General features: G+C 43.4%; 2 protein-coding genes across 2 annotated transcripts; both read left to right on the top strand.

The window, feature by feature from the left end:
• The first annotated feature begins 5,131 nt into the window (after nt 1-5,131).
• LOC136968651 (E3 ubiquitin-protein ligase SIAH1A-like) lies at nt 5,132-13,224 on the top strand. Its single transcript, XM_067262652.1, has 2 exons — nt 5,132-5,187; nt 11,833-13,224. Exon 2 carries the CDS (start codon nt 11,842-11,844, stop codon nt 13,222-13,224), a length of 1,383 nt encoding a protein of 460 aa, XP_067118753.1. The 5' UTR covers nt 5,132-5,187; nt 11,833-11,841.
• LOC136968653 (uncharacterized) lies at nt 8,234-8,707 on the top strand. Its single transcript, XM_067262653.1, has one exon. It carries the CDS (start codon nt 8,234-8,236, stop codon nt 8,705-8,707), a length of 474 nt encoding a protein of 157 aa, XP_067118754.1.
• Nucleotides 13,225-16,516: the final 3,292 nt, after the last annotated feature.

Genomic DNA, 16,516 nt, shown 5'->3' with positions numbered 1-16,516 from the left:
AATCGATGTGTTTTAATCATTATATACTATATTATCTTTATGTAATTGTGACGTTTGCCGAACGACTGCGTTAGTCAGAATGTCGCGCGGTCACGATCCACGTGTGGGAGTGAAAGAAACTCTCTCAGAAACAGACTTTCATTCTTAACCCGTTTATATAACAAAAGGTGCTTACAACTACGATACACTTTTATCAGCGGCGGCGATCGAGTCTTCTGGGCCCCTTCTCGAAATCGAATGTCCGCAAGAAAAGTTCTCCGATGTTTTCGCAGGAATATGATGGCCCCGGGGCGCACTGTTCGGTTTCTCGAGGGAAAGTTCCGGAAACGGGGACGATCCGGATAACGGGTGACAAATCCAGGGGAGCGGGTGACCTTCCAAAAGAGACGCAATCCAACTGCCGAAGATCACGGAAACACACACAGTCGTAAGATCGCGAGCCAAAGCTCCAAGAACCAGGAACCGAGAGAACCGAGAGAACGTCACATCCTTTATTTTGACGGTTTTTATAACTTTCTTTTGAGTCCCAGATCGAACATTCCGATAGGTCGATGCCGACTCGCCTCCGCTTTCCGATTGGTCCCCCCCTCCGTTACGAATCGTAACGAGATCGGAACCCCGGTCGTGGGACGAGTCGACGTCGACGGACGATTCGATTCTTATAGAAGATGTTCGATCTAAGTACTCAAATTCATCTATTGTTTCGACCCGAGAAGTCCGACTTTCTCGGAAATTTCTACAGACACGTCCTTTTATGGACACGTAATATTCATTTTTCGTTTTTACTATTTTTTTTCTTGTTTGACGGTTTCTTTTTACAACGTTAATTTATAATAATAATAACAATAATAATAATTATTTTCTTCTATACAAAAATTAGAAAAAATTTTCTTATTTGCACAAATAGTAGGCCCACTTCCGAATCTTCACATTGTTATAAAAATGCACAGTTGGCTGATAATTTGATTACAAGATTTCACTTTCGCGATTTTTTTGGGGGCTAGGAAAATTTATAATGGAAGAATGATATAAGATTTTTAGACTTATTTTTTGCTAATCTATCAATAGCTGGCGGGAGTGCACCTCGTACTGGAACACCCTGTATACCTATGTAAAAAGCAACATAATTGTTTAACGGGCCAAAAAACTCACGTCCGGGGAAATTAAAACAACACGAGTAATTATTAACAATATTTATTAATTCAAATTAGCTACGGATAAAGACAGATTTAGAATTTATTTTATTACCTTAACATTAATGGGAGGACCGAGTTCGCGTGTCTCTAACCAAAAAATCATAATTAAATGTATATCCCGACAAAGATAATAATGACGAGTCTTCGGTATGGGAATCGGTCGGAACAGAATGTTGTTTAGTCTTCGTTAACTTTACGTATGAAAATGTCGATTCACACAGGTATGAAGATCCGAAACAAGAATAAATATATTTGCTACATTTGGTGATACTGGAATATTTTTCTCGGTTGACGTATTTCCAAAAATATAGAGGTCTGTTGCCGAAAACGCTCACTTATCGAGTAAATAGATAGGTAAGAAAAGCCACAATTTAATTTAAAACATAGAGAAAAAGTACAGTACTTACATTTTAAACAGAAGAAAAATTGAAACTCAAAGTTGCCACCGCGGATAAATAATATTGATTAATAATAATAATAATACTGTTAATACTAAAGAAAAGATGTTACCGTATGACAGCACCAAATATTCGAGCTAAATGGTTGTGTTTTCTACGAGTCCAGTCATAACTGCATGCATATTGTTGCTTTTGCGCGTTACGTTCACGCGTTGCGTTCAGTTACAAGTGTAACTACATTGATCGATTCGATAAACCGGATGTTTCGTTTCGTGCACGAGTGTCCATATTTGAAGCTTCGTATATATTATATAAATATCCGATACTTTAGTGGTTTTATCTAGTGATGTAACGAATAGTACATTCGGCTAGGAGCGTGGCCGAATGGCCGAATATTCGGCCAAACTATTCGGCTCGATTAACGCGCGTACGAAAATTGGCGCGCAAACCGCATTGTGGCAAGGATCGCGCACCCCGCTCTCTATTGGCCCGCTGTCGCTACGATTTTTTCTTCCAGTAGGACTTAATTATTTAAATTAATTAATTAAATTTTAATTATTAAAGTTAATACGAGATGGAGCCTAACTTCTACCTCTAGTGTCAAATTGGGTTATAATTTATGTAATAGCCTTAAATAGCCCGATGATTCGGCAGTTATTGGTATTTAGATGTAAGTTATAACTTTTAAGTTATTTTATTTGTGTAAGTTGCCGACATTTAGGAGCAATGAGTTAATTGCGCCTCGGGAAAACCCTAGGAACTTATCGTACGTGGGTGGTTGCGGCAGAGGCAAAGATGACGAGTGTCTTACAATAACCGTTTATTTCAACATTAAAGCAAACTTACAAAAGAATAATACGCGATGCGATCTCGATCGTCTGCGGCGGAAGGAGCTCCGGATGACGGCGATCGGAGGTGGGATGTCGAAGTCGTCGGTGGAACCCCGGGACGATCGGGCAGAAAAGTCCGAGGGGTCGGTGACGGACGTCGGCGTAGGGAGAAGGGGGCTGATTGGAGTTGCGTCGTTCACTTCCTGGTAGAAAGCTCCTCGTCTGTGTCTCCGTTGATCGAGGTTTTTATACGATTTTCCCTCGAATCTTCCCCTCTCGATTGGTCTTGGGTCTCTTTCCACTTTTCCCGATTGGTCAGTCTATTGTTTCTAAGCGAGACGAAAACCGAGTTCGGCCGGGCGGCCCCGAACGACAGCTACCCTCATAATTTACACCGTTTGCCCCTCTCTCTCGGACATTTGACTAGACTGATCAGCCAGATGTTCTGTGTCCGCCTCTCCCCTTCTCGAGACGGTCCCGGGCTCACACGATCTAACAGGTGTCCTTGACCATAAGTCTCTTTCCCGTCGTTTTTTCTTTGATTGTGTACATCCCGACTCTTATATACGAGTACCCCGAGAAAGCCCTCTCTCACTCGGGGGACATTCCCCTCCGCCGTTCGTTACCGTGTCGCGTTTTGTTTTAGAATGAGTGTTTAACTTCGGTCGCGTTTATGGCCCCCGACGGGCGTTCTCGATCCGATCGAACTTCCGGAATTTCCCGACATAGCAAGTTTGTAAACAATCGAAATTCCGGCGCGATTTTAGGATCTTCACATACGCAATCGATCTTTTTAACTTTTTAATTAAGCACTAAAATTTTGTTTTTACTACGTATTTGTATACCGAATAGTACCCTAAGGATATACTTTAGTGGGGACGTACGGTCTAGTTTCTCCCCGATTGTGGAACAGTCGAAATATATTATTGGGGGGTTTCTATTTGCGAAGTTTTGTGATATTTTATCGCTATTGTTTTTGTCGATATTTTTAAAATTAACACGATTTCAAACGTTATCTTTTGTATATAACGAGAAAGGCTCACTCTTTGCTTTATATATAAAATAAATTATATATTAGTTACTCGTCTTCTAGAAATAGATAAATAATTGTTTCATTAAATACGATAAGTTTCGATAAAACGTTTCGTAAATCATTTTAAAATATCGTAAAAAATATAAAATACACGCGAATACGAATATAACATAATTGACTAAACGATAACATTAATGCCCGATACATTCTAACCTACACGCCATCGATGCCATAAGATATCGGGCTATAATATTATTTAATTACGAAATAATTTAATACTAGAGTTAGACGCTATTTATTAACTTTAATAATTATAATTTAATGTTCGGCATTAATAAAAGTTACCAAAATGATTAATTTACTGCGTTTTTGTTATTTCTTACTCCTGTTTTTAAGTATTCGGTATTTCGGCCGAATACCGGGTAGTAACCGAATATTCGTTACGTCACTAGTTTTATCGCATTTGTTCGGCTCTCTCGTCTCGTATCACTTAGTAGTTTTAATGTTAAACCATTGTGACAGTCGGACTAGATGGAAACTGTATTTAACAACAAAATTTTATATCATTTTTTAAAAGAATAACGCTTAAATTTCCCATATTATACGAAAAAATTTCCCAACACTTAATAAAACACGGAAGGACGTAATCGTATCATTCTCGGGATTTACTTCCTTTCAAAGGCGACACATCTTCCGAATGTGTCACCGGGAACTTCCCGACCGAAATTCATTTATTGGTCGAAAAACTTAACATTGCCAAAGACGGGCGCGAGAAAGAGAGGGGGACCCCCGAAATAGAAGAACGAGATCGATGACGACAAAGAGAGTTCGCCCATCCACCTCCTCGCGCCAGTGTATTCCAGCCGCGCTCCCCCGCCCATTCCGACTGCACCATCCGAGAGTCTTAATCTCCTCCATCCGTCGGTAAAGACGCTCCACCGCATCCGACATCAATCGAGACTCGACCGATCGCGGGAGTTGGCATCGCGCGCATAAAAAGCTCTAGGGTTTAAATGTTTTTTATCCCGGTTTCGAGTCAAGTGCCAACACCCTTCGTATTAGACCCGTTGTCCTCCGATACTCCGTACGAGTAACCTCATTTTATTTATCTGGGTTTAAGAGAACGTTACGTAATTCCAATCCCGTAGATTTTTCACAAGGAACAATCCTACGAAACTTTCGAGTCGCTTTATTTCCCTCCTTTTTCGGAATCCCGCGTACATATTCCCGCATCAAATTGTGCCAAGAGCCGATTGTTTTAAAAATTAAGTTGGTCGCGCGCTAAAAATTTAATAGAAGTATCAAATCGGGGGATCGAGCTTCGATTCTAACGCTGGTAAGAACTAAAAGAAAAACGTGAAAGAATAAATATTTTTTAGTCGAGAGAACAAAAAAACAAAATAAACTGCAAAAAGGAGATAAAGCGCGGAGATTACGTTTCAGAATTACAAGATCGTAAACAATAATAAAATACCGGCAGGAGTTTCAAAGTTCGATTAACTTCCTTGGATCGCGGTGTCGAATTTGACCCTTCGCGACCGTTATCCACCCGAAGACAAGAAACTGACCAATCGGAAAGCGAGGAATCCGGGGAAAACCCGATCCGAAGGTCGGAAGTGGAGCCTTCGGCGTTCTGCGTATCCCCAACCTCGCCATTCCGGTTTGGCCCGTTTTTTCACACTTTTGTCGGCCGACATCTTCTCTACCGGCGACCGGACGCTCCGTCGAACGTAAGACGTTTTATTTGTAATTGCGAGTGTCTGCCTCGATTCCATCGGCCCACATCCGATAAATCCCGACGTCCGTTTATCCCCAATTCGGCCTCTTCGGGCCGGTGGATTTTCGCAATTTGGCGGTCCCGTCAAAAACGTAGAGGGAGCCCGTATCAAAATTTTGCTCGTAAATTGATTTAGTAGAAAGAAAAAGTGGGACGAACGACGGACGTCGAGGCAGGCACCGCGGCTCGCCGGGTGCTTTTTCGGCTTTCGGGAACGATACCGACTTTCTCGGATCTCTTCGACACCTCGCTTCGCGTTCGGTTCTCGCGTGGCTTAATTAAACGAACGCGACGGCGCGCGACCCCGCTACGTTTTCGGAATTACTATTAGGGAAGAGACGATAGAACAATTAACGGGAAAAACACGCGGCGTTGTTACGAGAGGAGTCCCGCCGCCGAGGCCGATAGCCGAGCGAAAATAAATAAAATTACTCGCCGTTAGAGACGTTAGGCAAAAATTTAACCAGCGAAACCACACGGGGGCCGTATTCCGGTCGCCGATTGGCTAATCATTCGTTTACGTTTCGAGAGATCGCGGCGATTCTGGACAAGTTTTTTTCTCGTTTGTCGGTTGTCTTTCGTCTTCCGCCTCGATTTCGTTATATCCAATATGGACGACTGGCGCCGTCCGATCGCGTTACGGAACGATTCCTATCGCGGGAAAGAATATTTCCGGAGAGAAAACGCTTCCGATCTTTCCCAGTGCCTACTCGGAAACGCCACTAATTCCATTGTTTTTTAATTACCCTACATCGATTACCGAACTATCGAATATGATGTTAATCTTACTTAGATAGTCGAGGAGAAATTAGATGGTAAAATTTCGAACAATATCTAAGTACGCACGCTTTTCTAACTTAGCTTATTAAAATTTTTATTTGTTAACGGACAAATTGACATTACAATCCGTAAAAACGTTATAAAGCAAAAAACATAACTTTGTCGAAATTACGCGCTTTCCTTGCCACGTGATCTATGATTACGTACTGTGCATTTTCGAATATTTTACAATTTCATTGGTTAAAATTCTATACCGTCTTGCGCGCGCAGATAACCCGAACGTGTATAATTAACGTAGTAGTATCGTGACGTCATCGACGAAGACGGGATCGTTAAAAGTGACCGGAATCGCCGCTGTTTCCGAGGGACGAATTTCGTCTCTCGTTTCGACGTCATTCGTCATCGAAAGAAGAGACGAGAGATAAGCGACCGGAATACGGCCCTGGGTCCTGGGAGAGACGAAATGTCGCGATTTAAGCGTACACCCCAGAGGACGGAAAGAGCGAATCTCGGTATAGGAAGTTATCGTCCCTATCGGAGTTCGCAGTACTCTTTACCCCGACCACCTCACCCGCCATTACCACCCATTGTTAGACAAAGACAACCCTTTTCCAGATATCTGTATAATAGACATAATCAGTTTCCGTTTTGGTAGGGAAACGGAGGTGAGCCGACAAGGATCCGTCTCGGATACAGAGTAGATATTACGCCGGACCGTTACGACGTCGTCCCTCCACCATTTACGGAGGAAGGAAGTCCGAGAACAAATGGACCCGAATGGCGCGTCCGATTGTAAATCCGTCGTTTTCACCGCGATATAATTGCCCGGAACAGATACCACTTTATCGAGCGCCTTATGGTCAATTCGGACGTGGAATTCGTCAGAATACGAAGCGAACGAACACCAGTCACTTTGGAGAATGAAGCGATGCAATTAAATATTTTCCGAAATAGCGATGATAATAATAATAATAATAAACAGAAGAAAAGAAAGAAATCGACGACGGACGGGTAAACAAAACAATTAGCGGGAATGCGTAAAACAAAACAGCTAGGAAACACTATTCCTCGAGGAAGTGACACTCCGGATGACGTCACACTCTCAAATGATTGCGTCATACCTCCTCAATCGGAAGTAATTCTAGACGGACGGGTGAGAGGAAGTAGATATAGACGAGTAGATGTGGTCGAACCTTTACCTTTGGAGACCGAAGATTTATTTGGTGCGAGTGTCTTAATAACGACCGAAAAACGTGGGAATGTAGCCGTTAGAACAGTGAATACGAATTCGCAACCGGTTAAATTAAATAAGGGCATAAAGATAGGTACATTTTTCAAAGCAGAAAAGAAAACACGGCGGTCACTCACGAAAGCTCATTCAAACGAAGAGGTGTCGTGTACCAATAGCGCGTATCCGTGAAATCCATCCAATATTCTGTAAGACTGAGATCGGGAAGCAACGACGAAACGACCCCGTTTGCAACCCCGGCCGTTAGACGGCGCATCCTTGCAAGAATTAAGTACACACACGGACACGAATTATTATTTAGATGCGGATCACAGACAATTAATTCCCGAACGAAATGAGATTTGGGATTCCTAAAATAATGGTAGAATATATCTTAAAATTATTTCACGATAGTCCAAGTTCGGGACACTTGGGCACGAAGAAAATGAAGAAACTACGCAAACAATCAACTACTAAAAATAAAAAATTATTACTACTACTCAGACACCTTATACCTCTGAGAAATTATTAATTTAATAATGCAAACGTTTTCCACCTGTTCCACAGGTCATCTTCAAGCAATTTTTTACTTCTGGAATGTTATCTCGTGCAGGTTCGAATATATATGCGCACGATATTTCAATTTTAAAAAACCGTTGGAACATTTCATGTAAAATATAAAATATAAACAATAATAAAAACATTAATAAAAGTAATTAAATAAACATATTGACCCGCTAAATAATAATTTAAGGGACGTAAGCTAACATAATATATATCTATATTTTATACGGGATGAGGATATGCTGTATGCTTGATTAAATGGGGTGTTTGTCAATCGTAAATTTCCACGCAGTTGGCAAATTCGTTGCGTCTTTATAGTTCAAACGTCTACCTGCTGTCCCTGATTTGTATATTTCAAATTTTTCCACGGTTAATGCTAACGATGGTGAGCGTACTTGTTTGATAACTTTGGCTTCATTTAGTAATAATGGATAAGCGACATTATATCAACACACTGGAAGAATATATAAGAAATACAGAATGCGAAAGGGTGGATCAAAATATAATTGATAACCTAGACGGGAAGGTCAAAAAATTACAGAAATCACCAATTACCAAAATACTTCCATTTCTCAAAGGAACACGTGTAACAGGCCCAAGTGTACCGAGACTCTTCGGATTCGCTAAAACGCATAAAGATAAAAAGCAGATTAGACCAGTGGTTGAAAAGCACAAAGAACCAACTTACAAACTAGAAAAGAACCTGCATAGATATTTGTCCGAGCACATTGAGAATAACCAATATGTCGCAAAGAACCCGTTGAACGTGGTTAACGAGCTCCAAAACATATCTTTCGTAGAAGAAGAAATTGCTTCGGTTATGGATTTCGAAAATCTGTATTCATCAATTAAACTGGATGCATGTTTTCAAGCTTTGGTTGACACCCTCTCGGCACGTTAGACCCAAGGGTAACAGCCTACCCCGAAGACATGCTAGACGGCCGGATGGCCGAGCGGTAAAGGTGGCAGCCTACCGCTCTGGGGGACCCGGGATCGAATCCGAACGGGTCGAATAATCCCCAGGAATTTTTCGGGGGGTGGTCCGTTCGGATATGTCGGGCCCCGTCCCTCACCACCCGGTCGCCCCATTGTGGGCCCGGCCGAACCCATAATGGGCCTACTAAAAGAGGCCCTCTTAGTGCCCACAGGGCGGAAAGAGTTAAAAAAAAAAAAACCCAAAGACATGAAACTACTGGCTGACCTAATATGTTACCATTCAGTTTTCGTTTTTGATGGACAAGATTTATAAGCAAAAGAAAGGTGTGCCCACGGGCAGCCCAATGTCTGGGCTACTTTGTGAATTGGTGATACGTAAGTTGGAGCAAACTACTATTAGAGCATTTAAAGATGATATCGTTTTATACAAACGATACGTGGACGACATATTAATTGTATGGAAGAAAGACGAAAAAATACAACATTTTTTGAATGCGATGAACTCGAATAACCATGGCCTGATGCTAAAACTGGAACAGCTCAGCACAACAGAGGTACATTTTTTGGATATCAGTGTTACATTTAAAGAAGGTTCCTTATCTACGAAAGTATATAACAAACCCACGCACGACCCACTATACATTCCATCCACGTCAAACGATCCGCCCACTTACAAACTATCGGCATTTCGGGTCATTATTAGAAGAGCGTTTGCCTATTGCTCCAACGTGTATGACAGAATACAAGAGTTGAATAGAATTAGAACCATTGCAACAACCCTAGGATTTAAAAAGTCAATAGTCGAAAACCTAATAAAAAGAAACCGAAAGGGAGTTCAAACGGAGAAATAGCTAAATTCACGTACAGAGAAGGATTGTCCACCATAATGAAGGAAATAGCCAAATGTAAGAATGCAAAGCTGATTTATAAGCGGGCACCCACCATCTACAGTGCCCTCGGGAACGACAAAGATAGCACAAAAGCGGATTAATGCTCCGGGGTCTATAAAATTCCATACGAAAATGATCAATTGGACCCGAATAAAGAATACATAGGAGTCACTAACAGAGGCTTAAACAAAAGACTAAAAGAACACATGTATGACATCAGCAAAGGACACTGCACTACCACCTTATCAAGAATGGCACAAACGGAAGGATCAGTAATTAATTGGAATGAAGCCAAAGTTATCAAACAAGTACGCTCACCATCGTTAGCATTAACCGTGGAAAAATTTGAAATATACAAATCAGGGACAGCAGGTAGACGTTTGAACTATAAAGACGCAACGAATTTGCCAACTGCGTGGAAATTTACGATTGACAAACACCCCATTTAATCAAGCATACAGCATATCCTCATCCCGTATAAAATATAGATATATATTATGTTAGCTTACGTCCCTTAAATTATTATTTAGCGGGTCAATATGTTTATTTAATTACTTTTATTAATGTTTTTATTATTGTTTATATTTTATATTTTACATGAAATGTTCCAACGGTTTTTTAAAATTGAAATATCGTGCGCATATATATTCGAACCTGCACGAGATAACATTCCAGAAGTAAAAAATTGCTTGAAGATGACCTGTGGAACAGGTGGAAAACGTTTGCATTATTAAATTAATAATTTCTCAGAGGTATAAGGTGTCTGAGTAGTAGTGTTTAAAACTCTGAGCATTTATTCAAGTATGAAAAATTATTTTCAGTAAAAAACACTCGATCTACTTCCGACTTCGAGGACCATACAGGTAAAAAAAAAGGCAAACAAATGACAAGAAACGAATTAAACTTTCATTACCAACGCTTTTATTTTATCAATAATGTAATCCATTACACTTTTTACAATTGTACTGTTCGTATACAGTTTTATTGGCCCGACTAGTGTTATCACCCGTCCGGTTTTTATCTCTTTGTCCGAGTTAACTATTAATTTTGTCCGGGATTTCGTAGAAATCCTGTCGACCCTTTTTTTTGCTTCTTCGTTCCACCTGTAAGCCAAGTTATTTCATTTCTTAATTTAAGTTACTCCTACACCACAAGTCCTAACTGGTTTAGAACTGGCATGCACGTTGACGTTATTCTTCGCATGGTAAAATGACATTGCGCACGCGTAGTTTGTCATAGAACCTTGTACTACAAACGTACTTTATGGTACATAGTTTTATTTAGAACTCAAAATTAATTTTATAAAAAGAAGTTTGAAGTTATGTATAATGTAAATACATAAATAAACCTTTTTTTTCTTCTCGTAACGCTAACACAAAATGCGTACTTACTTTTTTTCATAAAATACTGACACGGCACTAACTTGATGAAACTGCACAGAGTAGACTTCACGATGTGTTCGTTGAATGCGAGCGACTAATTAACACCTTTTCAAAAGTTTGCCGAGCCCTTTGTAAGCGATGATCGGCTCTCGAAGAAAGATCCCGAGGATTCGACCATTAATCGTAGACAGAAGTCTCGATAAGGTTTTATTGACGAGTCGGCGAAATGTAGATTCAAAGAGATGGTCACTCGAGTATCGTCGTATAGATCGACGCACGATGCGAAGACTGTAACCGTGTCTCGAGGACCGGAGTTTTTAAAGATTTTTTGAACACAAATCGGCATCCCGATTGGTCTCGATTCCTCTCCTCGCTTTCCCAATTAGTCCCTTACGTGTTGATAGGGCCCGAATTCGGGTCGCTGCAGAGGGACCGACACCTTTCTATCCGATATTTTTACATTACGTTTACTTAGACGTTCCAAAGGACACCGCGTGCTGAAAGGCTTTGAACGGTTCTCTCTTCCCGCCTTTAGCGTCATAAAACACCTGGTTCAGTTTACGCCTGTGGGAAAGGTTGAAATTAGTTTAGATTTCCCTCTCCTGTTTTTGGCTTACAAATATGTTTATTGCTTCATTTTCACACCCCTTTTCAAAGAAAGAACGATAAAATATTAATATAATTTATTATATAATAAGCGAGGGCTCGGACCTAACATTTAATCATTTTCAAACAGTAAAATAATGGATTATCTGAAATTAAGAATGTTTTGTTATTATTTTTATTGCGAGTGCTTTTTTTTACCTCTTCTCTTCTAGTCTAACGAGATGGCTACCAGAAGACGAAGGCCGTCAACCAGTAGGAACCGAACGGACGGACCGGACCTGGAGGCGATGGTGGTCACTTTGGCCGGCATCTTTGATTGTACGGTCTGCTGGGAGCGAGTTATTCCACCCATATTTCAGTGCAAGGCCGGACACATCCTTTGCACCCGCTGCAAGGACAGGATGAACAGGTGTCCCGCCTGCCGGAGTGTGTTGGGCGAGGACCGGAACTTTGCTTTGGAGCGGGTCGCGGAGATCCTGGGCTTCCCGTGTAAGTATCGGAATTGGGGATGCCGAAGGATCATCCTTAACCCGGAACGGAGAGCACACGAGAAGAGTTGTGCCTTCCGGATTTGCCCCTGCCCGGTGTTGGATCCCGGATGCTGGTGGGAAGGCATATGCCGGGATATCCCAACCCACCTGTCGGAGCGTCACCCGGACATTGGAGGAGGAGACCTCCCGGTCCTGACGATGTTCCTGGTTGGGTGGCACTTGCCAAGGAAGTGCTCCTGGGTCGCCCAACTAGCATGGAGAAATCACCGTTTTCTGGGACAAGCAATTAAGGAGGAATCGAAGGAGGGACGAAGTTACCACTTCATATACCTCCTTCTCCGATACGTGGGTCCCAAAGGGGAGGCCAGGCGGTTCCACGGCAGAATCGAACTTGCCGGGAGAGATCAAAAATACACATTCGAAGACACTCCCCGGTGGGTAGTCGGAGACCTACCGAGTATCATGCAGCACGGGAACTGCATGATCGTAATTTCCTGGGTGGCAGAGGCACTGGCCGACGACCAGGCACTGTCCGTCACCATGTCAGTCCGGCCGATCGACGGAGAGGAAGGCAACATCCCGGGAGAACCCCGAGGGGAAGAGGAGAACGGCCCAGTTGAGGAGAGGAACACCGTAGACGACGCCCGATTCACGGAGTCCGGATCTCGGGCCCACCGAGAAGAGGAGCCCCTCGGGAACAGAGGGGATTGGGACGAAACAAACCTCGATTGGGGACGAACAGGCTGTTTGAAAAGAATAATACGGAAGGCCGAGTCACTGAGGGCCCGAGGGCAGCCGACTTCCGTGTTGCTCCCGGTGGGGGAGCCTATCCCAGAGGAGGTGAGGGCGGAACTGAGGGCTCTCAACTGGTTCGGTACCCGCAGGGAGGGAAGGGACTCCGGATTCCGTCCCCAAAGTTTAGAACCTTCGAGGACCCAGTCTGAGGAGAGGAGTCTCCAGTCCTCGCTCGGAATGGGCCGTGGCCTCCACCTTTCGGACCTTTCGCGCTCTCGGAGGAGGGTTTCCCACCGGCAACCAGTCGGCGGCGCCTTGCGGGACATCCGCCGGAACCGGGATCCGAGTGGAGATAGAGTGACGTACTACTCGGGATAAAGGTCCCGAACGTCACTCTAAAGGCCAAGGGTCCGTCACTGAAGAAAAAGGAAAGAAAAAAGGACTGGCCCACCAGCGGCCAAGCGGTCTTCGTACCCCGAACACTGGTAGTTCGGTCGTGGGTTCGCCCCTCGCTCGGACGGGCTGGCCACGTGGAGTTTTCCGGGTTTTCTCCGCGTCTGTAACGCCTAAATAGGGGCCAGTTTCCCTTAAAAGACCTCCCGGAAGGCATCCCCCCTAGGCAGATCAGATCACCCAACTGTTGAGTTGCCATAACTTAACCATCAACCAGAAAAAAGGACAGGATGTGTCCATACATTATATATTATATTTGTAGGTTTAAGTGCGTTTTTGAGAAAGGTTAAAATAAAAGTTGTCCTTTTGCTCAGACTAATTCTGTGTTTTTGTGTCTAATCATATGGATGGATTGTGGGGGTAAATGGACAATGGCGCGCTCGGTCCACTTCGTGGAAGCATCAAGATTCTCTGTCCAAGAAGTTCCGGAAAGTTCTGGAAAAATCTCCTCTTACTCCAAAGAACCGACGTCGGTTCTGTTTCTCCAATGAATAAATAAATGAACCCATTCTAAATGTGGAGTAGCTGCCGACGATCGAGTGTAACCAGTGGTGATATTCAGCGGGTTTGCACAGGTTCGGCCGAACCCGTTGTTAAAATTTTCAGTTTTCCGAACCGTGTTAAACACACGGAACATTTTTCAGTGGTTTTGTTTTTTTTAAAAAATATATTAAAATATACGTATTATACTCTGTAACACTACTAAACTAGAGCCTTGTACCCCGTTCGCACCGAGCATTTCAATCTAGATTGTGAGCGAGGTCGGGGACTATGTCTTGGCGCGATCTCTCTCTCGACCGAAACGAGGTTTAATCGCGATCGATTCGAGAGAGTTCTCGAAACTAGATCCACTGAGATCCACCATCATCCCATAAGAGATCCCACAATCCCACTGCGCGCGAGATAATGCAAGATGGCTGTGGAACACGTCGGGCTATGGACAGCGAAATAAAAAGGATATTGTATTACGAGAGACGATGACATCCGTCTATTATCAGCAGTGCCATATGTTCCAAATACACCACTGATTATTAGATATATCGCAAGAAAAGGTATTGTATTTATTTCTAGCCAAAACTTCCATTTCGTTTGTCGGTGATTGTCAGGGAAAAATTTTCTGCTAGCGAACCCTTTGTTAACTATTTCGAATGTCACCACTGGGTGTAACCGTCGGAATTTTAAAACCCACACATAAGGACTGGGGTTAAGGACGTTTCTTTACCTTTCTCCGATATAACGTGCACAGAATCTCTGGCCAAGACGTTTTTCGGCCTAGTGGGTGCCGCACGGAACGGTGCGACAGAGTTCCCGAGAGAAAGGGAAAACGCCGTGGAGAAGAGAGTTAAACCCGAGCATGTTGCCTTCCGAAAATGGGTCATAGAGAGACCTCACTTTCAGATCGGAAATCGCGAGTACAGACGGGTCAGCCGACCTAGTGCCCGGCCGTCGGCACGTCAGATGTCGACGTCAGTCTTTGGATAGGAGGGAAAGCGCGAGAAACACGAGCATAACTATTTTTCTTCGGAAAACGGAATTCGTAGAGAAAGAAAATGCGACGCTCAATCTATCGATCACTCATATGCGTTTGTAATTTTCATTCGGTAGTAGTACTCATTAATGCTCGATATGGTATATGTTACTCATTATACTCGATTAGAATAGGTAACAACTCAATTACGTCCATCGATACGGATTCGTATACGACTCAATTCTTATAATGCGAAACTTGTGGTATGATTACTAACACGTGTTCGGTTTACCAGACTCAAATTGTCCGAGTACGAACTTTACGTAACCGCTTCGAACGATAACCGTTTCTCGAAAACACGTTCGTGCAACCGTCACACGTACAGTACTTCGACTCTCATCTCTTAATGTCGCGCGTGGCGACACTGTTATCCGAGCGAACTGGCAATTTAGAAGCCACTTCCCGATTAAGCGTCAGTTTTTTAAAAAGGTCGACGAGTGAGGTCCTGCGAGGCCGGCACCTCACTCATCGACGGGAGACGGGCCGTCGAACCAAAGCACGATTTCGGGTGACTTATTCTCGAAAACAGAACCGGGAACGCAGAGAAATAGGTTGCCATAAGTTTTAATTTACGGGACAATCGCTCGAGAAAGAGCGTTACCCTACCCTCGGGGACAGCTGTCGGCATAGAGGGTAATAGAAGGTGGTCGCAACCCCCGCCACCCGAATCCCGTCCCCGGCAACAGATCGGGGACCAATGGGGGTGCGGGAAACTACTAATTCGGACCTACTAGCGACGGAGATCTCGGGAGAAAACGTATAAAAGCCCGGGTTTTCAAAGACGGGGTGGTGATCGTCATCGAATTATCGTCTTCCGGCGAGTCTGTTATCCGCCAGGAATTTCTCTCTCCCGCACTATCGCAACTCGCAATCGACGCTCGACTCAACTCGACAACGTCTATGGAAGAACTCGGCACAGCGGCGTAGCGTGGGTGTCAGCCGCCCGGGGCGGAGGAAAATTTCGCCGCCCCCTTATTTAGGTATTTTTACAAGATATTATTATTTATTGTGAAATTTCGCCGCCCCCTATAAGTGCCGCCCGGGGCGGGCCTCCCCTGCCGACCCCACTGCGCTACGCCACTGACTCGGCACTCGTGTCTACGGGGAGGACCTATCGGCATCCCTACGCGCGTTTCGTCCACCCCGATCTCGGTCGTCTTCCCCGGCTCGTCTTTCTGTACCGAGATCTTTTGTTTGCAGACCACCGACGTAAAGACGATAAAATTTATCCCCCTAACGCGTTGTTTGAAAGAATAATGACGCGTGATCGCAAACTGCCAATAGATGGGGTGACTATTAATCGGAGGTGACGTTATCGACCAGACGACGTCATCGGAGAGGTGGTCCTTAGGATGTTTTCTTTTAGGCGTCTACTTAGCACCTCTACGCTACGGAAGATCGCATTATATTCTTTCAGAAAATTAAATAGTTTTATGTATTGTGTAACTCGTACAGTTTTACCGTTTAAAATAGACAAAGAAGTTAGATTTCTTTCAATTTGTACGTGTCACACCGCGACGGCAGCGAACGGAAAGACAGAAAGGACCGCAATGCATTTGTGATTTTTAAAATGCAGCGGCGCAGTACGTACTGTATTTAATCACGCATTACAGAAATGTAAAAATACAAAACCTACGGGGAATATATATGATTATTTTTTAAAATAAATGACTGGCACGCGGATTGTCT

Source organism: Centruroides vittatus, unplaced genomic scaffold, assembly GCF_030686945.1.
Source record: "Centruroides vittatus isolate TY-2023 unplaced genomic scaffold, ASM3068694v2 contig_150, whole genome shotgun sequence".
Taxonomy (NCBI): domain Eukaryota; kingdom Metazoa; phylum Arthropoda; class Arachnida; order Scorpiones; family Buthidae; genus Centruroides; species Centruroides vittatus.
The sequence above is the reverse complement of the archived record's forward strand: the minus strand, read 5'-3'. Positions and strand labels throughout refer to the sequence as shown.